Genomic DNA, 25,704 nt, shown 5'->3' on the forward strand with positions numbered 1-25,704 from the left:
ATAACAACAATGAACAATAATAATAACAAATATAACAGACTGGGCAACTATGACAAACTGAGAAACAGTAACTTTATAAGTTATAACATATTACATTTTTTTAATGCAATAATCTAGGTATAACGCAACCAACCAAATAACAGAGCACAACACATCTAAACTAATAAAGTAGCTCACTTAGAAAACAAAGATCATCCAACCATTGAAATTTTTTTCAAATATTACGAAGACTGAGCCGTAGAATTTAATGTTGGCACACTTTATGTCCAGTCCTTATCAGCCTGGGTATGGTATTGTAGTACTGGTAGTTAGTTTGGAATTTGATCAATAGTTGACAATGGTGTGCTCTACAAGGGATATGAAGAACGATGAGTTGGAATATCTCTGGACAGTCGATCAGACCGTTTAAGATCTTGAAGAGGAACACCATGTCCATCAATTTTCTGCAGACCTCCAGGTTATGAAGCTAGTGGTGTTGAACCTCTTGCAGGTCTACATCCATGTAAGCTGAACCTAACACTAACCATCCAGAAGAATTGTCTCAGCAGAGTCCAGAAATGAGATCTGCCCCACTTGGTAAGGTAACTAGACCACAGAGGAGTATTCCATTATAGGTCAAACATGTTAACTATAGAGAGCTTTGAGAAATGGCAGAGAGTAGCCCCAGCAACAATTCCAACTAATGAGTTCAAGGATTTTCGTGGCCTTGTTGACCAACTTGGTAATGTACAAACCGAAGTCGAATGTTAAAAGAACTCCAAGATCGCGAACACTGACCTGAAAAGAACAACATCCTGGAGCTTAAAGTCGAACTGATGGCTCTGCCTTGGTCTGGTGGTGGTGACCAAACATTTAGTTTGAATCAGACTCCTTCCATTAATAAGACAGTAGGTTTGAATCTTTTCCAGAACACTCTGCAGATCCATCTATTCAGAGACAGAGAACATCTCTCTGTACAACTTGGCACCATCTGCAAATAGACGATAGACAATAGACAATAATATACTTTATTTGTACAATTCATAGAGAATTACAAAAGCGTCAATAAAAAAATGTTGTAATAGTGTAATTACAGTTTTAAAACATGGTCTCATCAGGTAAGTTCAAATTAGTCATAATGATGGTTCAAAGTTCTTCAGTTCAAAAATTCGTCAATAGAATAAAAAGAATGTTTAAAAAGCCATTTTTTCAGCTTGGTCATGAGGTTCTCTTGTGTTTTAATATCAGCAGGTAGACAGTTAAACAGCTTCGCCCCCATGTAGGATGGTTTCTCTTCGTAACGGGCTGTACGAAGTTCTGGTAGTGCGAAGTCAGCAGCATGTCGTGTGTTGTATTGGTGTAAATCATGACATCTTAACAAGTTCTTCTTATGTGCATACATTATTGTCTCAAAGATGTATAATGACACTACAGTCAGGATTGAAAGTCTTGCAAAAGCTGCTCTGCAACTCTCCCTTGGCTGCAACTCTGCTAGAACTCTGACACATTTTTTCTGTAAGACTAACAATCTATGAATGTTTGCTGCACTGGAATTACCCCAGACCAAGATTCCATAGCGAAGATGAATCTCAAAAAGGGCAAAATACGCAATAGTTGCAGTGCTGACGTCACTTATTGATTTCACTCTTCGAAACAGGTAAAGTCCTGAACTCAATTTCTTACAGAGGTTGTCAATGTGCAAGTTCCATGTGAGGCCCATGTCAATTGCAACTCCCAAATACTTAGCTTCTTCAACTGCGTCGATATTTGGTAAAAGTCCTACTTCATGTTTTCTACTCCCCATGACTAGTTGTTTTGTTTTAGTTTCATTAAGCACCAGGTTATTAATGTGGCAGTACTGAGTAGCCATGTTCATTGAAGAGACTTCAAGTGATTCTGGATGTTTATCACTAGTTTGATTTGTAGATTTCTGATTTTTCTATACTGTATTAGCTATAACGTAATTAACAAAACCATGTGCACACTCTTCATAGATTATATTAAACCTGTTACTTGGTCATAAAATTAGTATAATTTAGTACAATATTGTAATAACTAATTTTGTTGTTGTAAATATCAGTGCTGTATATTTTGACGATGCCTATTTCATATTGTTGTGACCAATGGCTAATAAACTTCTTGACTTCTTGACTAAGCAGTAGAACAGTATCATCCGCATACATAATAGTGGATGCATATTCTTCCAGGTATGTGGGAAGATCGCTTGTAAACAGTATAAATAAGACAGGACCAAGGACGGACCCTTGAGGAACTTCTTTGGAGCTCATTAGTGGACTATATTGTACTAAGCGAGTTACACCCTTGTCTGCATATTTTAAATCAATCACCTGTTGTCTATTTGTCAAGTAACTACTGAACCAGTCGGGATGGGAAATTTGCCAAAGTAATACCCCTTTTCAAGCAGGGTAGCACCTCTAATGCAAACAACTATCGCCCGATAGCATTGATACCCACAGTTTCAAAGGTTTTTGAAAAAGTGGCCTTAAATAGACTTGTTGATCATCTTGTACAGTACAATCTGCTTACCGATCGACAACATAGTTTTATAAAGGATAAATCTACAATAACTGCTATTGTAAGTCTAGTAGAGTATACCTCATAGACTATCTTGAAGAAGGAGATATCACTACATCCAAAGAGAAGGAAGTGACTATTCAACAAAATATTAATGTCATTCACAAATAGGCTGATTAGGAATGGTCCCAGATGAGAGATTTGTGAGGATCCAATTCACCTTGGATATTATTGATGTTTTATCTTTCCCTGTGAGTTATGTCTCTAGAAATAGTTATATCTCTGAAGGCTACATCTGCTTCAACAACCAAATTACATAAACATTTTTTGAAAAACTGATATGTTTTATTTGAATTTTCTAAATTAATCTTCATGGGCCTTGGTTTATCCCCGGTTTTGCTTCTTAAGTCTCAGTATCTTAACATTTATGTGTTCAAGATCCAAGGCACCAATTTGAATTAGCTTATCAACAAGAGCCCTATCATGTGATATTTGTGTTCTGGTTTCAGGACTTGTCAATTCAGGAGTATTGTACAACTGTACATTATTGACCTTTTTCCCAATCATGTAGCTCACTGATGATGTATTATGGCTTGCTTAATTGATCAGTTTTACTCTCAATAATATCTAATCTCTCTTTGCAGTCTTCAGTCTAGGTTCAATTCACCAATTTTTATGGGTCTCAGGTCTCACATAATTCACCTTTAATATCAACAATGCTGGCACTCACATCTGTTTGATTGCTTTTAGTTAGAAGATTAGACATGGATTTTATTATTTCTGAAACCTGATCAGATTATTGTAAAGGAAGAACAGGTGTTGCTTTGGCAATCATTAATTGATGTAGTGAAGTTTACATGATGAAGCAAATATTTAATATTATTCATTCTGAAATATGATTTCAATATAAAATTTCCGTAACATACTATGTTTATGTAAACAGTTTTTTAAAAAGGAATCTTTTAGTTTTTTGTGAAAATTCTCTCAAGTTATATTTTCCCTCAAAATCCAGTAATCTCTGGAGAAATCCGGTATTATGGTAACCCTATGTATTTGGAATATAATTATATTTTTGAGTTTATTCTCTAAGGAGCAAAAACATCACCAGCTAACAAAAGACAACTAGATTTAGAGACTAATGTTGAGACTTTTAGTTAATCAATTGGTTTCTGTATGGTTAGCTGATGCTGATTTAGCATTTATTTACAAATCTGTTATTTAATTTGAAGCATATCAAATTAAGAAAAATATGATTTGAGAAAAACATTTGCACTTCATATTTTTAACCCTTTTAACACGCTTCCAGTTTGACTCCCACCAAATTTAGTATGGCTGATGATTTCTTAGTGGAAAGTCCTCTTATAATTTCAAGAAAAACCAGGTTGAGTGTTTATACAATACTTCTGGATTATAATGGTTAATTAGGTTACATCAGTTTCTATAGAATAGTCATTAAATCTGAAATAAGGAAGTTTTAACAAAACAGAAATAAAAGACGTGATTTAGTTAAATTTTGAATATTTGCAAAGATCAACCAAAACATTTATTATAATTAATTTAACAAACATAAGTCATTTTTCAATAATATAAATATCATTGTTTTGATTTAAAATACTGACAATTACAGTAAAAAATGAGCTATATCTTGTGTTTAAAAAGAAAAGAACATTGGCTTAAGTTCTGACACCCACTGGCAACAATTTAAAACGCAACAGTTGTTAGTCGATCACAAACCATAAAATATTCCATCTGTACAGTCGTGATGCACAGATCATGAACAAACTGGCTCACTGAGATCCGTCAGATCATGTGATGAAATGAGCCGGGTCATTTGGTGAGTCGACACCTGATTGAATGAACCATTGCATCACGACTCGTGAGCTGAAAGTCGCCAGCCAGTCTTACATTCTTCGGTTCTCATAGTTCTTTATTATTTGAGTGATCTGCTAGGCATAGAGGAAAACCCTTTAAAATCTGAATTTATCATGGGCGATAGTTAAACCTCGTTGAAAATTATCGTATTTTACTTACAAAGCGTTTGAACCATTAAAACTTATTTTACAGTACAAATAATAATAACAGTGATTTTTTATCAATTATATTTCATTTTACATAGGACGAAATAACATTGAAATAAACTTTTTTAATTGTATTTTTAATATTAAAATCAATACTGATAATTTAAACTAAAATAATTGATTGTATCAAGATAAAATAACTTACTAAATTAATTGTTTACTTTTAATTGGTTCCTTCAATGATCTGAACACGCAGATGGCGCATCGCAGTTTGAATGAGTGACGTCAGTGATCTGAATGATTTGAAGAACCGGTTCATTTCAGTGATCTGATCCGAATAAGCCGGATCATTCTAAAGACCCGTTCTTCCCATTACAACTGTACAGTGTTCACATGACTCTCATGTGGCTACCAACATAAGAACGAACTTGAAAGGATTTTGGACATTTAACATCATTATATCTATATGGTACAAAATGTCAATTCATTTTCTCCTGTCTGAACTATTAGCAGTTTTGGGGTATGATTAATTTCTTTTCTACATGTAGGTTTTAAGTACATGCTTATGTATTAATTTTATTTTACACCTGATGAAGAGAGTAGATTTCAATCTTAATAACATATTTTTATACATTTTGGAGTGTAAAACAATGGCAAACGTACAAAATCCTTGTATCCTTTTAAACCTTCCATTGTTAATAATAAACTTCCTAAGTCAAAGTCAAAGCCAAAGTCAAAATGTTCTTTATTCATATACATCAAGTACAGAATAGTGTCAAAAATTAATAAACCTAATTGGTGACATAAAACATTTAGAGTAGAATATTAATGTCCATGATTGTTCATTTGGTAAAATTCTTCAAGTGTGTAGATGGCCTGGTGTGAGAGCAGTTTATGGAGTTCAGTCTTTAGCTGTTTCCCCTTCTTCGTTCTTATTTCTATCGGTAGACAGTTGCTCAGCTTTCTTCCTATGTAGGATGGTTTTTTTCATACCGTGCTAAGTGGTGGATGGGTAGTGGATACATAGTTGAGTTGCGGGTGTTGTAGTAGTGCAGGTCTTCAAGCCTTGATAGGTTTTCTCTGTCAACATATAAAATAACTTCTTGTATGTAGAGAGCGGTCACGGTCAAGATCTTTAATGTTGCAAAGACCTCTCTGCAGCTTTCCCGGAAATGAAGGTTTGCAAGTATTCTTATTGCTTTTTTTTGAAGGATTAGAATTCTGGTCATGTTAGCATTTGATGTCCCTCCCCATCTAGACCGTATCTTATATGTGCCTCAAATAGAGCAAAATAGGCAGTACGTGCTGTAGTCAGATCACCAATTTCTTTAACCTGTTTGAGTGCATATAGGCTTGAGTTTAGTCTATTGCATAGCTGGTCAATATGGGGTGTCCAGGATAAGCTTGAGTCAATTGTAATTCCGAGGAATTTGGTTTGTTCAACCAAGTTAACTTCTGGTGAGCAATTAATTTGTCCTGTTCTTCTCCCAAACCCTAGTTGGGTAGTTTTAGAGGGGTTAACCACTAAGTCATTTCCATCACAATATTGATATGCCATGTTGACCGCAATAAAAGCATTTATACTAAGGTTTTCAGGTGTATTGTTGTCAAGGATTAAGGTTGTATTGTCAGCGTACATCAAAGTTTTAGTATATTCATGTAAGTATTCTGGAAGGTCATTAGTAAAAAGAATAAAAAGCACTGGACCCAGCACGGATCCCTGTGGGACACCTCTATGTATAGGACGGGGTTGTGATCGGAATGCTTTAGTCAACCCTTTTTCAGTAGACTTTAGTTTGACTATTTGACTTCTGTCTTTGAGGTAGCTTTCGAACCATTTCAGAGCTGTTTCTGTTACACCAAGTGCTTTTAGTTTCTTCTGTATGAGGTCATGACCCAGGCAGTCGAAAGCCTTGCTCAAATCCAAGAAGATAGCTGTAGTCAGGTTGCCTTTTTCTATGCTGTCAGTCACTGATTCTATCAAGCTAATCATTGCTGTAGTTGTTGACTTGCCATTGACGAAGCCATGCTGAGAGCTGCTTAACAGGTTGTTCAACCTGCAATGTTCTAATAGCCTGACGAGAACAATTTTCTCACAAAGTTTTGAGACAGTTGGTAGTAATGAAATGGGTCTGTAATTACTTAATTCTGATTTACTGCCAGTCTTAAATTTAGGATAGATTTTTGATATTTTCAGTGCTGAGGGAAAGTGTCCTTCGTTGAAAGATTTGTTGAAGATATCAGTAAGGGGATAGATAAGTTCTTCTGCACAGTGCTTTAGTATTTTTGTGGATATGTCATCAATACCGGCTGAGTTTTTTTATTTAAAGTTTTTAATAATTAATCTTAATTCCTCTTGACTTGTGGGTCTTAATGAACTAAGTTCATTAATTTAAGTGCCTATGCGTTCAGCTGGTTCGACTGGTTTTCTATGAGAGTTTTTATTAAGGTTAATTGTGTTTTTTGCCATGTTGGCAAAATAGTTATTGAATTCTATTGTCGTTGAAATTCGTAGATGTATCTTCAATAAGCTCTCCATCAATGGTTAGTTTTAGTTCAGGTGAGCAGTTTTGTTTTTTTGATCGGACAGTATTTATTGTTTCCCAGATTGTTTTAGATTTGTTTTCTGAGTTGGAAATTTTACTAGCAATAGCTTGGCTTCTCAGAGTTTTCAGTTTTTGGTCATAGGTTTTTTTGAGATCCATTGCTTTGTTTTTATCCTCAAGATTTCCTGTAGTTTCATACTCATTAAGGTGAGTTAGGAATTCATTCTTGAGCACTAGTGCTTCTGCATCAGCGAAGTGCTTTAGTGTTCTCTTTTTGCTACCAGCTGTCATAAGGGGCCATGCAGCATCTAGGGCAGCTGTCACTAGCTTTCTAAAGTTGTTGTAGGCTTCTTCTGAGTTCAAAGAAGGATACACAGTTTCCCATTTTTTGTTTGTTAGCAAACCTTTCAGTTCATGTAAGTTTCTACTCCCAATAGCTCTATGCACTGATTTAGGCAAACTTGTTCTCTTCAGGTCGGCAATAGTGCACATCTGGGCAGTGTGGTCAGGGAGCCCATTATGAAAAACTGTTGTATCAAGTGCATCAGTGGTGCTATTTGATACAATCCAGTCTATAGATGACTTCGATGTAGGAGTGATTCTTGTAGCGGACAAGTTGACTCTCTGAACATTGTGGTAAGCAAGCATTTCATTTAATTTTGTAGTATTTCTGTCTGGGTTGAGTATGTCGACATTTATATCACCCATTATTAAAAGAGGTTTGTTCTCAATTTTTTTGTCGTCTATTAGATGAGATAATGTAGCCATTGCAACATCCAGATTACTGTCTGGCGATCTGTACGTACCCATAATATAAGTAATATAATTGTTGAGATTGATCTTCATAAGTGCGACCTCACATACAAGTTCTTGGCAGTATTGAGACACATCAATTTCTTCAACGTAATTTTGGAGTGCATTGTCTACCTACAAAAATAGCTACTCCTCCAAGCCTGTGGTTAGCACGGCTGTAGTGGGTAACTAGGATATAGCCGGGTAACCATTGTATGGACTCTATCTGATTTTGTCTGAGGCCATGCTCTGTTAAGATGATGACATCGGGCTTTTTCAACTCAGCTAAGTGAAGGAGGCGATTTGATTTATTTACTAGCCCTCTTATATTTTGGTGCAGGACTGCAAGTTTTCCTTTTATTGAGTTTTTTGTCTCCCTTTCCTTGAAATGCCCGATTCTAAAAAAAGAGCCTCTTCTTAGTCACTGCTATTAAAATCTGTAATTGTTTCTCTGCTATGGTGGTTACTGGTGATAATTTGCTTATAATAGTCAATATTTTTGTCAAAGAATTCCTCTATAGTTTCATTGTGTGGTCTTGGTTTTGAATTTTCACGGGGGTGAAGTGATCCCAACTTCAAAGGAGGCGGCTGCTTACTTTTATGGTTAGGTTCTATTTTAGAATTATGTTGTTTTTGATGGTTAATTTTACTTTTTGCAACTTGCAGTGACACACTAAATTGATTTTTTCCCCTTTAATACTTTGTGTTTATTCTTTTTGTTGGTGGTAGTAAGGCTTCTAGAGGGTGTCATCTGGACACGCTCTAAAGTAGGAGAAGCTTCTCTAAATTTGTTGTTTGCCAAAGTTGCTGCCTGGCTTTGGTCAAAGATTTTTTCAGTAAATTCCTTGACCATAAGCTCCAGTTGCTCCTGTCTGTTCTTTAATTGTGCTATGTCCAGCAAAAGAGCAGAGGAACTAAATAGTGCGCCAGTATGTGGAGCATTTGTTGGAGGCTGATCAGGTATTGGGGTTGTTTGTGTCTCAGTGTCTACATATTCTTGAGAAGAGGATGCTCTGCAGTGACCTTCCCGTCTCTTTAGCAGCATTGATTTCTCTAACTCCCTTCTTTTTAGTACTAGCTCATTGATAATCTCCTCTTGTTTCCTGTCATGTTCTTCAAAAGTGTATTGGATGTCTAAATTAAGCTTTTTCTGGTTGTCAAGTTGTACTTCCAATTCAGATATCTTTTGAAGATTTTCAATTTTCCTCAGATAGCTTTCTTCCTCAATACTCATTTCTTCTATTTTTGCTTCAGCACTGGTGAGTTTGGATTCTAGAAGTGCAAGTTTTCCTTCTAGCAACTGGTTTTTTTCTAATAAAGCAGCGCCAATTTTTGCAGCTATTTCCAATTTATCTTCGTTTTTATCATTTTTTACTAAAAGTTCATTTTCAAGCAAACTATCTTCTAAGATTTTTATTGATTTGTTTAAATTGTCATAATCATTTTGAATAGTATATGAACTCAGAGGATTCTCCTTTGTATTGCAATTGGGTTCTATCTGAGTTAAAGTATTTTCTAGCTATAATGAATTCACTCCATAATGTTTTACCGCTTCAATAGTAATGTCGATAGATTTGCACTTACTGCATTGCCAAGATTCAATGTCACTCTTGGATAGATTTTTAATTTTCTTATCTGGCCATTCTATGCATTTAGAATAATAAAAAGTAATAATAAAAAGAGTAGCTATATTGATATACCAAGTGATGAGTCATCTTTTTGATATTTAAAATATAGTGTGATAAGTCACTAAGATACTGAATTGTGGTTTTTGACAGGACACTTAAAATTGAACCTCTTCTACTATGTATTAATTATCTGTGAACAAAGGTTATTATATAAGACCAGTTAACTCTTACAAGTGAATTAATTAAATTTGAACACATAATTTGTCGACTATGTACAAAATCTGAAATAGGTTTCTTTCTACCTGTAAAATTAGATCGTTTACCAAAGAACGTCTAAAAACCATAATACACCAAAGATTTAGACATAGCAATAAACATTGAACCCTGAGAGCTGGTGGCTGCACTGTCTAGGGTCTGAGCTGAAGGTGGAAGTCCTGTCTGTGTAAAAGCACAAGTAATGTTCACCTCATACTGTACTCTTCCCATTATTCTGTTTGATAAGATTCTCGCACAAGCCTGTGGCTTATAAGGTCAGGCAGAATAAGACTAAAAAATAGATCAACTTTTCTTTTTGTTTAAACAAATTTGTATGCATTACTAGCATCAAGCCTGAATCAGGTATGAGAACAAGTGAACCGTGTAACTCCCTAAACCCATAGGGATTTGCAAGATCACTAAACATTTCCCAAAGTATAATGAGCTGGGAGAAATGTTCTAAGAGTTAAAAATCTTTATTGCAACCATCTTTATCTTTAGCAATATTTTGTTGCCCAATTTTATTATTCAGCATATGATTGTATTTTAAAAACTGCTAATATTCTTTTATATTTTACTAAGTATAATAATTCATTGATAGTTCATGGGAAAATAAAAAACTCAACCCTTCATTGGACAAGTTTTGTATTAATCAAATAATGATAAAAAAAAATAATGTACAAGATTTATCTTGAAACTATCCAACCTCCAACGTATTATTTTCGGAGCATGTTCCAAAACATTGTTACCAATAACAAAAAGGCTACTACCAAGAAAACAGTCAAGGATAGGCTCAGAAAATTTTTCCTTTATAGGTTATATTTTTCTCTTCCAATTATACTCACCATATAAAGTGTTAATAACATGTAATCTAGCTCTCTTTTTTTGCAACAAGTTTAAATTTCTCTGCAGATCATGTGTACCCACTACTCTCCTACTTTTAAGTTACATCTATAGTGCTTTATCTTATCTGACACAAATAGACAGCAGATTGGTGCCTTTGCTGTGTAACCTTATTCCCAGATAACTGAGACTCAACTGACAAATTATCTCATATTGAGTTCAACTTCAATCACATTGATATTTTGATTACCACTACAAACATTATCAAGCTCCTCTTATAAAGACTTCTGACCAACACATTTGGCACTTATAACAGTTGAAACATCTGTAATGGCAAAGTCACTCAAACTGTCATTTGTGCATCTAAAAACACAATGTGAATCTGACATATTTTTGAGTTTCCACTCTTATGAGGTCATCCTTAAAAAATATTCTTGAGATGGTGAGTACATCCCTTATAAAAGCAAATACTGGTGCAAAACAACAACATTTATCCTTCAAGTTACTTAGCCCAAATCTTGTAAAGATAAATAAATAAACCAGTAATTCAATGTGCTAACAAGATGGAATTTAGACAATTGAACTAAATGAAACATTTCATCAGCTAATGTTATAATGAACACCCACAATGATCATGTGGTTGTTGTAAAAGTTCATAGACAGTTTAGCACTCATTATTAGCAAATGTTCAATGTTTTAGATTAGACAAAGTTGACTACACAAAAGCAGAATACAGATGAGTTTGCTACTCATAACACATAATCATTATCCCTAGTTATAAAAATAAGTACCTGTGTAATTCGAAGTGATTCATGTATACTTTGTTCTTCTTCATTAATCAACTGTCTTGATCATTACCTGCTCGATGCCAATTTTACTTGATTAGAAAAATTGCTTTAAATTGCTCTCAAGAAGTAAGAGCCCTTTCAAATGTTTAAGCAAAAATATTTTATTTCCATACAGCACTTTTAGAAGTTAATCCTTGGTACTCTATTATAACCAGGCTCTATTTTTACCAGGGCCCTGCTACAATTGTACGGGGGTAGCTGGCAGTACATGATGAGGCTGGCTGAATATCTTTTCCAGGGCCCACCAAAACTGAGTATGACCCTGATTATAATCGCTTGTATATGTATAATATGTATAACATTGTCCCTAACGTAATTTTAACTCTAACATTAATTTATGTACCTATGTTAATATTTAATTTTGTACATAACTCCAATCATCTGATCTAGTCTCTCATCTCTGAATGTCTGAGATCACCCTATGTTTTGTCCTGATAATTAACCCTCAAACTCCTTCGGAACTATGTCCGATATGTATTCTCTCGTGTCTCTTGAAATGTCTCGAAAGAGTAGTCCACCAACAGTTTTCTCCTTACCTTAATAACAATAAAATTCTGACCAAATCCAATCTGGATTCAGATTTAATCATAGTACCACTACAGCCTTATTGAAGATTACTGATGGCATCTGATTGGCAATGGATAAGAGACTAGTAACCATTTTAATATTATTTGACTTCTCCCAGACCTTCCTTCAACTGCATTGTACCAACTTGGTTTGATTTCTCATCAAATTAAAGAAGTATGGTTTCTCCGATGACTGTGTTCATTTGGTCGAGTCTTACCTTACTGGATGTCAGCAATATGTGAAGGAGGGTAATAAAATGTCAGACTGGAAACCCGTTACACAGGGGGTCCCACAGGGCTCTGTACTTGGGCCCCTTTTATTCTCACTTTATGTAAACAATGTCACTTCAATTATAACCCATTCAAATTATCATCTTTACTCCGAAGATTTGTAAATATATGTTCACTGTTTACCAAACAATCTAGTCACTTTTGTGTTACTACTCAACTTGGATATAGAAAACATTAACTTTTGGGCGACACAAGAAGGACTGAAACTAAATGAAAACAAAATGCAAGCAATGCATTGGTAACTCGAGAGTGATAAACTGAATTAATCATGACACCGCACCGAAAGTTAAACTTAACAGTTGTGAACTAAATTACCAAAACAAACTGAAAAATCTCGGACCCACTATGAACACAAATCTCAAATGGACTGACCAAGTTACAATAACGTGCAGAAGAGTCTTTGGTAGCATCCACAGTTTGAAGCAGTTTGCCTTGTACCTGCCATTCAATGTTAAGGTGATGCTCATTAAGATTCTTATATTACCATACTTTGACTTCTGTGACGCCATGATGAATGACATGACCGTTGAGCAATCGGACAGACTCCACCGTGCTCAAAAACAGCTTTAAAATAGTTTTTAGTATAACAGGTGAAAATACAGAGTGAGTCAGAAATATGGTAAAATATTTCAAGACGTGATTGTAGAGCTAAAAATAAAAAAAAGATGTTATATAAAGGTAGGTCCGGAAACGCTCCATTCGTAAGTAATGGCTGGCGAAAGATTTTGCTTTGTTTTCAGTTCACTTGGTGAAATTAAGTGATTCTGAAATGTTTTGTTCTTACTTTTTAACTCAATTAAGGTGGATTTATAAGGAAAATCATCTGAAAAATCAAATACAACCACTCTAGAGGTTGTAGTGTGAACAGGTTTTGAGAAAAAGTATGAAATTTTCGAGAAATCTAATAACAAAAATACCGTCTTAAATGCTTGATGTCCAATAACATTGTTAAATAACCAATAAACAAATTGTTTTTCCTACTACAGATTGTAGAGAATTTAATTCTGAAAACAACCATAATAATTAAAGTTAACTAAATGTGTAAAAAAGCTATGAAATTGACTCTTCACGTATTACACTACACAGCAAACTTTTGCTGTTTTATAATAAGGAATGAGTATCTGATTGGTAACAGCTAGTGAAAAACAAACATTTTTTTAGTTCGAAATTGTATTTTTAAATACAATAAACATATCTACAATCGATTAAAGTTTCACAGGAAGATTAAAGATGATGCTCAAAATGACCTCCGTTGTTCAAAATGCACGTGTTCATGTAAATCCCCAGCTGATTATGTATTATTTAAAAATGTTTAAGCAGCTGTTGTTTAAATGATTAATTATTACCAGCTGTTACCAATCAGATACTAATTCCTTATCATAAAACAGCAAAAGTTTGTTGTGTACTGTAATACGTGAGGAGTCAATTTCATAGCTTTTTTACACATTTTACAACTTTGCTTCTTATGGTTGTTTTCAGAATAAAATTCTCTACAATCTGTATTAGGAAAAACAATTTGTTTATTGGTCATTTAACAATGTTATTGGACATCAAACATTTAAGACGGTATTTTTGTTTAATAGATTTTTGGCGAATTTCATACTTTTTCTCAAAAACTGTTTACACTACAACCTCTAGAGTGGTTGTATTTTATTTTTAAGGTGCTTTTTTTTATAAATCCACCTTATTTGAGTTAAAAAGTAAGAACAAAACATTTCAGAATCACTTAATTCCACCAGGTGAACTGAAAACAAAGCAAAATCTTTTGCCAGCCATTACTCACGAATGGAGCGTTTCCGGACCTACCTTTATATAACATTTTTTTCTTATTTTTAGCTCTACAATCACGTCTTAAAATATTTTACCATATTTATGACTCACCCTGTATATAAGGGTTAGATTGAAAATATCATTGGTATTTTAATACGGTAAGTAAAAGGAACTGACAATTTTACTTAAGAATTGATTTGAATATTGATTAATATAAATATTAATTGTACATTCTTGATAACTTTACAAATGGCTGAATTGTATTTTTGGTATCCCACCATTATCTTTATGGCTACGGCTTACTTTGGATTGTCCAGGACAGTTCTAATAGCAGTGGAGATAGTTTCATCGGACAAATCGTTAAACATAAGTTTGACTCCGATGCCACGATGCTCCGCAAACTTGGCATTGTATGGCTGATCTCCAAAAAACGGAATATTAACAGTTGGTACTCCTGCATGCATGGCTTCCTGTTGTCCAAACAGCCCCCCATGTGTCAAGAACAAAACACAATTTGGATGAGCTGAAATAACAAAAAAATTAAAATAGTATATTATAGTTTTAGATTTATATAAATGGTAATTTCCTAGTTTTCTTCAAAATGCCCATTTTGTTGTGTTTAACCTCCTATGTCCTGTTCACATTACATTTCTAGTATTAGCTATACAGTAACCAGTAGATTGGTTATGCAAGGTAACTTAATTAAAAAAACTTATTATTAGTGAAAATCTGTTAAGTTGTTTTTGATGTGCGAAGGTATGGAACGTTACAGCGCCTTATGTGTTTTGCATGGCTATACTGGCCATTGCTAGTTCAAGCAATTAGGATGCAAGGTTAAAATGTGCCTTTGGTTACAGCTGGGTAATAAATAACTATTATCAATGAAAACATCAAAGAGTGACATACTGACAACCAACATTACCAAATGACAAACAAGGATATGACCGATGTGGTCAACTATCATCAAAATGAAGGAGGAGACAATATAATAGTTGATGGTCTTGGAAGCAGCTAAAGGTTACAACAATCAGCAAGAGGGGGGGGGGCACTGCGCAAGATGAAATATTCATTCAGCATTGGTGCAATATTGCAGTCAAGAAAAGAGGCAAGAGCTTATAGCAAAAATCTTTGGCAAGTAACATTTTCTATAATTTTTATTCTGTGTAAGGGAGAGTAATATAGTAATGTATTATATAAATTAACAAGTTTTATTAATAAATATTAGGGTTTTCTGTTAATTACGATATTTTATTGCAATCTCTGTATTATTCGATTATCACCATATCTGAGGTATCCCTGGTACCTTTTAGCATAAGTAATCAGATCTACTATATTCTCAATAAGTTCTCAAAAAATGAAGGTAACCCAAACATAGGTTATAAAACACATTGGGAAACCAAACATGTATACTAAAAAGCATAACTACTTCTTCAAAGTTTAAAAAGTTATCTCAATTCTGCCAACAATGCTCAGCTGACCAACAATGCTCAGCTGACCAATAATGCTCAGCTGTTTTTATATCTATTTTGATTCGTTCCAAAACAGGAGTTACTGGATTACACATTAAAACATTAAGTTTGGGGTGTTATCGTAATAATAATATAGCTACATCACACTGTGAATTAAAAACTACAACTAAACTCAGTAGAAACTCAGTATTTGGTAACTAAATAAGTAAGACCTTTCAAGCGAACTGATTTTTGGGAAACTGATTGGATAAAAGCATTGCACAAGTTAAGAATCAGATAAGCAAGAGGGTATTATTTTTCCCAACTGCTCCCTTCCTAATAAGACAATACTTATCTGCAATTAAGTTTTGTCTTACTTGATTTTTCATTATTTGTTAAATTAGGCATTAGTCTCTACGTTATGAATCACAATAATACTCAGTTACGTTTTGGGCTGCCATTTCTTTTAGGGTGGTTCGATTTCAATTCTTTAAGTGTATTTGATATTGACTAACCAAGACCTTTAAAATTATATTTTACATGACTATAAGTGCTAGTTGAAAATTTTTAGTTAACCACCACCTCACTTCCCCTGGCAGTCAAAACTTTTAAAACTATCATTATTAGTGTAACCCTTTGTAGGTAGTAAGAGTGCCACAAACAGATTTCACATATCTAAAATAATAAACAAGTAAAGAGGGGGTGCATCTTACTTTTCAATCACCCTGTATATAGGAGGGTATAAATTTACATTTCGCTCAACTCTTACATTTTGTACATGAGTAAAAAGAGTATGGGAGCTACACACTATTAAATTGATGGGCATTGATTCCAAACTGAAACAAAAACCGTTATTGTAGAGGGTAATACTAATGTACAAAAACATTAAATTACAACCAACTTCTTCTGTTACACTAAATAATAAAGCATCAGAATCTATCATACATGGGTTGGAGAATGTAACAGAGCACAACACACTGGAAAAATAAGAAAAAACAAACCAAAATGTTTGTTTGATAAAATTGTTATCATTTAATACAGATTTGCAAAGGTTTTATTAACTGCTTTGAGGCATGTGGTTTCATTCAAAAGTATACTTGCTATACAGGGAATGGCAAAAGTATCTGACAAGTTTTGTCTGTGTACAGTTGAGCAGTTGTGTGAAGGAGAATAATGGGGAATAGTGTATTTTCAAACTTACTTTTGATATCAGAATACCTAGGTCCTGTGTACATCAGGTGTTTGTTGTTAAGATGTATTTTAAAAGTGATGATTCTACAAAGTAAATCAGAAAGTTTCTGGACAGATGATGATTGATTGAATGGATAGTATTAAGTAATGACAAAATTATTGAAATGGGTGTTAATTTTTATTTTAATGGGCACATCAATAAAACAATGATTGGTATTGGTTGGATTCAAATTCGCATAAATATCATGCGCCCTCTGCATAGTGCCAAAATTATAGAGTAGTATGGGTTAACCAAGATATGCATAATTTTTTCCATTAAATGGGCAAACTGTACAGTTAAAACAAGAACGTTACCTGAGAATTTTGGACCAGCTTTTCCTATAAACTGAAAAGACAATAAATAGCTTTAAAATAATTTAGTTGAAAGACAAAGCAACTGCCCATACATCACATTTTGCTTGGATTACTTTAGAAGATTTTGTGGCCATATCATCTTTTGAAATGGTAATGTATTTTTTTTTAGCCACATGTTAGTCTGATTTCTGTGTTTGTGTCTTTTTTCTTTTGTGACTTCAAAAATGTACGCAAATAAACCCTGTCACCCAGTAATTGCTTTAATACCAAATGAGATGATTTGAAAAGTGTTTAATAGCTTTACTGAGACAATTATACACGGTAATAAATAAACCATTAATTTGATGCCATTTTCAACTTGTAAATCATTCCATTTGTGTTTTTTATTATGTTTTTCATTAATTTACATCTCCTTTACTATTTAAGAAACAATAAACATGCAGAAACGTTCATAAATATTAAAAATATTATAAATTTAAAAACGTCTGATAGTTTTACCGTTCCTGTATACGGTCCTTATTCAGCATTATTACAACTTGGCCCTCAGGATGAAAATTGAGATGCTAACCTATCATTAACAAGAGACAACATATTAATTCTTGCACAAAATATATTGATGTTGGTCACCCTGATACCAGTAAATAATTATATAATTATATTTTATGTGTACAAAAGTTGTACTAAATTTAGTCTAAACAGGTTACATTTTACCTAAGACCCCTGGTTGAGGAACCCATTTTGTAAGCTTCACATTAGCAGAGAGGCCAGGTATGGTGTCAAGATTAATCCTCCACAGCACTTTTTGTTTTAGTTTACTGAAGACATTCACAAACATTTGCAACTTTTCTTTTGGCATACGATGAATAGGCACTAAGGTTCCCAAACTGAAGTAAATCACCCCCTCTTTGGATGCTCCATCCATGAATTTCTTGATGTCCTGAAAAAAGAGGCAGCTGTGAGTTGAGACATTTTATTCTCAAAGGAATTATAAAGGAAGCAAAAAGAAAATCACCTGAGGAAGAGATGTTCTGTCAGGTTCTATTACAATTCCTCCAACAGGAATGATATTTGGAGTGTAAGGTTGCGCATACTCCACGGTAGGATGAGTGTTGATGAGGTACAGCGAGACATTGCTAACCATGTCAGCTACAGGGGGAGCATCCATCTTGTAGTTCTCTTTCAGTACATTGTCTTGTAATGGAAGCTGGTGATTGTAGTACATAAAGAGGGTCGTCACAGTAGAGATGAAGTTCAAGAATCTCTCATGGAAAGACATTTGATCTGAGGCTATATATGAGATGGTATCAGGGATGAAAGCGATTGATAAGGCATTTCCTGCATTCTTGTTAATACCACTCCAGGAGGAGAATGTCTGCAGAGTCACTGTTGGTGCACTAAATCTGTGTCCAAAAACAAGCATCGATTCTTGTCCAAATGAAGATTCTGTGATTACAAGATCAAATTTTTCATTGGAGTTGATAAGTTTTTTAAAGTTTTCATGTTGAAATGCTTCTGCACACACTGCACTTTAAATGTTCCATATACTCATAAATCCTAAACCAACAACCGGCTGGTCCTTTTGGGCCATTTCCTCAAATTCTTCAAAACTCCAATCATCTGTAACAATAAAAACTTTTATGATTATGTTCTCCAAGGGGATCTGAAATTTTTTTAAACTTCTAAACACTTCACTGAGGCTAACCTTACTTCTTAAATTACTCCCCATAAAACTGAAATCCCCTTTTTAACCTCAATATCTACTAAAGAGTTGGTGAGAGTGTTTGAAATTTTAAAAACATTGATAAACTAAACCTCTGGACAATTTAAATCCTACAGGAGGACAGTAATATGTTAAAAACAACTTGTAAATATCAAAGAAGTGCGTCTTAGAGCTCTTATAAAACGTGGCAAACAGGAACTCACTTTCAACTTAATATTATATTGAGCTTAAATTACTTTCTAAAAGATCTGAAAACTTAAAAACAATGGAAAATGTTGAGCCTTATCAGATGGTTATCACACAATCTAGGGTTAACATCAGTGAACAAAGTGAATAAAATTAAACACAACATTAGCAATTATAGTTAAAACATTCTTAAATCACTTGTAGTTGCCAAAGAATATATAGAAATAAATACCACAGATATAAATTACTAGTGATTAATACTATTTAAATCATAATTCTCTCACTCACTGACAAGATCCTCAAGGAATGTATGGACCTCAACGTGGGTGTAGTTAGGAAGAGGTTTACTAGGAGGGAAGGGGCTATATTCAACAATGTGATGTCCTCTCTGAGACAAGGCTTTCAAGATGGCTGACAAGAAGAAAAAGTGACTCCTGGCAGGAAACGGTAGCACAACCAGTATCCTTGCCCCAAGACCACAGCCCAGTGCTTGGAGAAGCACGACTGACAGCAGAAACGAACCTTTCATGACCTAATAAAAACATTAAAATTAGCTATCTAAATTTTACTTAAGGATGATATGTTGTCTCTCTGAATTACATTTTGTCTAGGTTTATTCTATCTATTACAATGCTGCCTAAAAAACATTTTTCATTTTAGTGCACATCATTAAAGTATTTTTGAACATTATGATTACTTCTTACAAAATTTGCACAGTTGATTGTATGTGAGTATTTTCTGATTCTATGAAAGGTTTCATATACACGTTCATTTAATCATTTATAAATAAAATTATTAAATGTATTTGGAAGAGTGTACATTTATAGTTTCATTGTTGTGTTTCATAGACAGAGTGATGATATGGTATTTGTAATGTTATACAATAATATGCTACAATTTCAGTATAATCAAGAATACTATAGTAAGAGTCTCCTGGACAACCTAGTTTGAACATGACAAGATAGACGTATTGGTTGGTAAATGCAGAATTAATAAATTACAAACATTTCTATGCATGTGACTTCAAACATTTAAAATCCTATATCTACTATAATTTTATTCCATTATATGCATTGCCGATTTTATATACAAAATTAAGCTATTGCAGTTGTCCTAATGGTAGCATTTACCAAAAATTTCTGTGTAACTTCAATGAATATTACCCCTTGGGAGCTAAAAACTACTCCCCATTCAAAAGTTTATAAATAAACTAGCTGATCCGGCAAACATTGTTTTACCATATAAATTCATGTTAGAGATTACTTTAATAGAAAGAAATGAACAAATTATTGTAAGTATGCGAGGATGTGGTGTATGAGTGGAAGAAGCATGGAGTGCGGTAAACGATGACAGAATACAAAAATAGCAAAACATTAAACATTCATATTTTCTCATTTTATTAAATTTTATTCTGTATTGATAATTATATTCATATATGATACTTATGATAATTTTATTAATTTACATCAATCCCTGAACGCAATAGAGTATACAATACTGTTTGTTAGCCCATCTTTAGCTAACACAAACAAACTGGATGGTTTGCCCACTCGAGAGTACGCCATGTATAATTGTCCAAGTGAAATCGTGGTGTGCTCAAACCTAACCTACAATCAGACAACGTTTGGCCCTGAGATTTCTTGATAGTCATTGCATATGCCAATCTTATTGGAAATTGAAAATGTTTAAATTGACTTGACACATCAGTGGGTACTATAGGGATCCATGGTTGTAATATTTTTTCACATTGGAATTTGCCATTTTAAATGACGGCTTCAACAATGTTTTTCATTCTTTTTTTAATAATTAATCGCGTGCTGTGGCACAACCTGGTGGGTCCAAATTACGAAGGAAAATAACTAGAGATCCGACCCTTAACTGTAAATTATGTGGTGGCATGCCTGGTAAATCGAATGAGTTTAAAAACTCTGCTGGATAATTAACAGCTTTGGTGTCATCACAAATTGTATCAATTGATTTGTATGTCAGCATGTCCAAAGGCAACAACTGTTGAATCTTGATTAATTCTTTGACATTAACCAACCAGTTCAATTTGGAGTTAATATTTATAGAGGCAAACTATATAAACAGTGACTTGCAGCAAGTATCTACATTTTTCAAAATATCAATTAATTTGAAAAAGGCAGCAGCTAACCATATTTTTTTATTTCATTTCAAACATTTTTATTTTTTCTGAATATGAAAGGGAAAGGAAAAAGTTAGGAGCCAGATTCATGCTGGAACTGTGTTTAGTTTTATTACTTTAAATGAACATTTTAAAAACAAATAAAAGTTGTAACTGAAATGGGAGTTCAAGGGGGTGGACTTACTTATAGATGATTACAGAAATATGGAGCACTGGCACAAGTTTCTCCATACAGTACACTTATAGAGTGGTAAAATCCTACAAAAAACAAGAGGAAATGGAAGAGCCAGAAATAACATTGTATTTTGCCAGTCTACTTTCAGGATAAAATAAATAAAAACTAATCCTCCCTTTGATATCCTCATTCTCTAAAGGAGCCATATGCCCCCATTACTATTTTTACACTATAAAGTTGATAAATTTCAGTACCTAAATATTTAGAGTTGAATATTTTGTAACAATTATTATTGTTACAAAAATTTTTACTCCATTTTCACTGTTTGCTATTACTACTAATAGTGAAAGACTAAAACTTGTTTTTAAAGAACTCTTAACAACATTTTTTGCGCCTATTTATTAAAAAATGTTCTGAGGAAACAACTTATCTCTTCCCATGAAGGATTCTAATCTACTAATACAACCAATCTTTCATGACAAATCAGCCAATTCCAATTTAAAAATTCATGATATCTCTATAATATTTTTTTTGCTTCTTACTGTATGAAGTAAATTCATAACATTAACCCTGATTGCTATTAGTTATTATAAGAAGGTTAAATATAATATATACTAAAAGCAATAATAACAGAAATTATCTTTAATATGTTTTCTATCTGGTTATTTTTATCTGACAATTCATGTTAATCAAGTGCATTTTAGGTTATGTGACAAACCTTACTTGTATTAAAAGCTGAGCTACAGCTGAATGCAGGCCACACTCATACGAGGGGGTACCCAAAAGTAACCGGAATTGTATTGCTGGCAGCCGGCAGCGTGTAGTACACATTCCTGCCGCTAGGCGTGTGTCGCGCAACCCATTGCGAGCTCAGTGACCCCAGTTCCGTTGTTCTAGTGCATTCTGTTCGTTCGTAGTGACTGTTTTCGCTAACCCTGTTTTGTTCTTGTTTAGTTTTTTGTCATGGCAAGTTTAAGTGAACAACGTGCAGCTGTGAAATTTTGTTTTTTACTTGGTAAAAATGCTGCAGAAACTATTTTAATGTTGAATACAGCTTACAAAGATGATGCTATGGGGAAAACTCAGGTCTACGAGTGGTTCGCTCAATTTAAAAATGGCGACATGTCGATTGAAGACAAACCTCGTTCTGGACGTCCATCAACCTCTCAAACGGACGAAAATGTTGAGAAAATTCGTGAACTTGTGCTCACCGACCGTCGACAGACAATTGAGGAACTGTCAGAGAGTAGTGGGTTAACTTGGAGCTCGGTTCAGCGAATTTTAACAGGAGATTTAGGACTGAAAAGGGTTGCTGCCAAATTTGTTCCTCGACTTCTAACTGACCATCAAAAGGCACATCGAGTTGAAACTTGCCGCCTTCTAAAAGAACATCTCGAAAATGATCCCGATTTTCTGGAAAAGGTAATTACTGGTGATGAGTCATGGTGCTATGGTTATGACCCAGAAACGAAGCAACAGTCAAGCCAATGGAAGTCGCCATCTTCATCTCGTCCAAAAAAATGTCGGCAAGTCATATCAAACATCAAAACCATGTTGATTTGCTTTTTTGATGCTAAAGGCATTGTTCATTCTGAGTTTGTTCCTCCAGGTCAGACTGTCAACCAAACATTTTATTTGGAGATTTTAAGAAGATTGCGCAACAGTGTTCGCCAGAAAAGACCCGATTTGTGGCAGACTGGAGACTGGTTCTTCCACCACGACAACGCACCGGCACACACAGCCATCTCAGGCAGTTTTTAGCCAAAAAAGGCATGGTTCCACTGCCTCACGCACCTTACTCGCCTGACCTCGCTCCATGCGACTTTTTTTATTTCCACACATGAAAAGAGGCTTGAAAGGTCAACGATTTGACAGCGTTGAAGAGGTTAAGAAAAAAACGAAGCTCGAGCTTGCAGCCATTTCTAAAGATGACTGCAAAAAATGTTTTGATCAATGGAAATACCGTTGGGACAAGTGTATTAGTTGTAATGGAGATTATTTTGAAGGAGATAAGGTCGTATTGTAAAAAAAATTTGATAATATATAATTTTTATAAAATAATTCCGGTTTTTTTTTGGGTACCCCCTCGTATGAGGTAATTTAATAAAATAATCTCCAATATCTTCTCAAGGTCTCTACAGATTGAAGACTACTCTACCCTCTCTTCTCCACTCCCCTCCATTTTCTTTTCGGTCAAGTATCCTTCTTATCAAATAGCACACTGTAAACATTTTGGGAACAAAACAGATAAAACTGAATAAAAACAATGACAAAGCTAATTTACAAACTTATTGCATAAAAGATAACATGAATGACATTCTTTGAATAAAATGAGACCTTTTTTTCATTAAGTCATACTGCTAGTTTTATTTATATCTAATGTATTATAAATTACTGTTTTTACTTATAATTACTGCAACCAATAAGGTAGTGAATCTTAATTTAGACAGTAAATTTTGTTGTTATTCTAGCTGGTATTTACAAAAAAATCCATATGTTCAAAACCATTTTATTGTGGCAGAAACCAAAGACAGTACTGAAAGTCATGTTACAGCTTTATATGCTAGCTAAATCTACATAGTCTGATTAAGTTTGAAAAATTTTGTAGGGCCATGATATTTCATAATAAGTGTTTACTGAGTACTATAAGGACTTTGATTTTGAACTTTGCATGCGAAGCCGCAGTAACAGCTAGTAGTTAATAAAAGTAACCCTTAAATTGTTAGTGCAAAAATTTAAACTCTAACAGTGTATAAAACAATAATTTATTATTATACCTCACTCACTACACCGTAATATATACCTAATATTATTAATATAAAACTAGATATTATCTTTATAGAAACATTTAATAAACACTAATAATAACAAATAGTTTGTGTTAATTTAAAATGAAAATTTATTAAAATAAAATGTGTTTTATTACTAGACATTCAAATAAAAAGTTCATACAAAATGACATGTTATATTCTTTGATGTGTATTTGAACTAAAGGCAACACATGTTTTACTATATACCACACAAAGGTTTGTATGCCATTCTGGTATTGAATAGTGAAACCCATTACAAGTGCAACCTCATATTTCCAAAGATTCATATTTGTGTTAATGCTAAAACAAATTTCACAGAAAAATTTTAAAGAACTCTGATATAAATATCCAGTGGTTCTTCCTAAACACAGTAGACCATGAAAGTGATCACATCTTGATTTCTGGACAAATTTCAACCGGTACACTCATTAGTACTTGAAGTTCAGCTGAGCCTTCAGCACGACCAACGGTTCCCGTAAAAACAATTGTTTACTCTCAAGTAATGTCTTTCTATACAGCAGTGACTAAGGCAGGCCCCATTTTTATCCTTTGGAGAGTATTGATATTCTGATAATCATTCATTTATGTTTTTATAAGACATAAATACATAAATAAACAAAATAGTACAAATTTGTATTGTATTTTTGTAAGAAAATCATTTAATTAAACTTTATAAACCTAAAAAAATTACTCTTTACCTGTAGATATCACACAAAGTGACTGTTTCCATACGACTGAAGAATGCATAGAATATTTCCAACCAGTTTCTATTGAGGATGGCTTACACAAGAGAGAGAAACTTTTTGAAGGTTAGAATCAGCTGGGACTCTTAGGTTATCTGGTTACTGCTTCCTTCCATACAATGCTAGTGCTAGGAAAAAAATGTCCTTGACATTTAATGCTCTGTTTTACTCTCTCCTGCTTTATTCTAAATACAAAATCAAACTGCTTTGCTTCTAACCAATACAATTTTTATAAACAACAAATAAAATTTATAAAATCCTTATTCATAGTTACTTTATTAATACTAAACATAAAATCATCCTGAATGTTGTTACTGTTTAAAAAAAATTACAATATAAATAATTTTTAGATTATAAACACTATCTAATAGCAGATGCGTGTGAAAGAGCTAAAGTAGTTATCAAAGAACTTGAGAATTTGAGTCATTTCTTAATTGTCAAACCCCAGATGGTGAAATAATCTGTCTCTGATACTTGAGGAAGTACATTAAAAGTAGCTTCAGAACCCAGGGAAAATCTGCAAGATGTTATGTCAGACAAGAGACCAAGGCCATATTGCAGACTGGAGGCTCATTAGATTTAGAATAATCAGATCACATATTTGTAAATGTTGTTTTTAAAGAATTCATATGCAACCTCTATGAATACAAGTTTTATTTAAAATGTAAGTGATTGTCACAAAGATCACCATGAATTTACTTTCCCAAACAGTATAGAGCTAAGGCTGCATGACATATGGCTAAACTTAATAAAATAAAGATGAATTTCACCATCACTTACACTGAAATAAATTAAAATAAAATCACCTAAATTAAATTGAAATCACAAGTATTTTTATTTTGTCATAAATAAGAATGGAT

The 25,704-nt window shown here is 33.7% G+C and overlaps 1 protein-coding gene across 2 annotated transcripts; it reads right to left on the reverse strand.

The window, feature by feature from the left end:
* LOC124370565 (UDP-glycosyltransferase UGT5-like) lies at window positions 1-25,692 on the reverse strand. Of its 2 annotated transcripts, none has more exons than XM_046828857.1 (6): window positions 24,800-25,692; window positions 19,259-19,502; window positions 18,077-18,681; window positions 17,776-18,001; window positions 14,375-14,594; window positions 1-970 (listed from the first exon to the last, which is right to left on the reverse strand). In XM_046828857.1, the coding sequence occupies exons 3-6, from the start codon at window positions 18,482-18,484 to the stop codon at window positions 931-933; spliced, it is 894 nt and encodes a 297-aa protein (XP_046684813.1). In that variant the 5' UTR covers window positions 18,485-18,681; window positions 19,259-19,502; window positions 24,800-25,692; the 3' UTR covers window positions 1-930. The 2 variants fall into 2 exon arrangements, with proteins under 2 accessions (XP_046684813.1, XP_046684812.1); XM_046828856.1 differs by lacking the exon at window positions 24,800-25,692 and adding an exon at window positions 22,015-22,143.
* Window positions 25,693-25,704: the final 12 nt, after the last annotated feature.

The sequence above is a fragment of the Homalodisca vitripennis genome, unplaced genomic scaffold (genome assembly GCF_021130785.1).
Source record: "Homalodisca vitripennis isolate AUS2020 unplaced genomic scaffold, UT_GWSS_2.1 ScUCBcl_297;HRSCAF=1987, whole genome shotgun sequence".
In the NCBI taxonomy this organism is placed as follows: domain Eukaryota; kingdom Metazoa; phylum Arthropoda; class Insecta; order Hemiptera; family Cicadellidae; genus Homalodisca; species Homalodisca vitripennis.

Excerpts from the sequence above, each read along its gene's own strand:
- LOC124370565 (XM_046828857.1), bottom strand. The coding sequence starts at position 18,484 with ATGCTTGTTTTTGGACACAGATTTAGTGCACCAACAGTGACTCTGCAG. Across the intron at positions 14,595-17,775 it reads TCCTCAACCAGGGGTCTTAG|CTCATCCAAATTGTGTTTTG; the intron begins GTAAAATGTAAC and ends TTGTTATTTCAG. Across the intron at positions 971-14,374 it reads ACTGTCCTGGACAATCCAAA|ATGGTGCCAAGTTGTACAGA; the intron begins GTAAGCCGTAGC and ends GTCTATTTGCAG.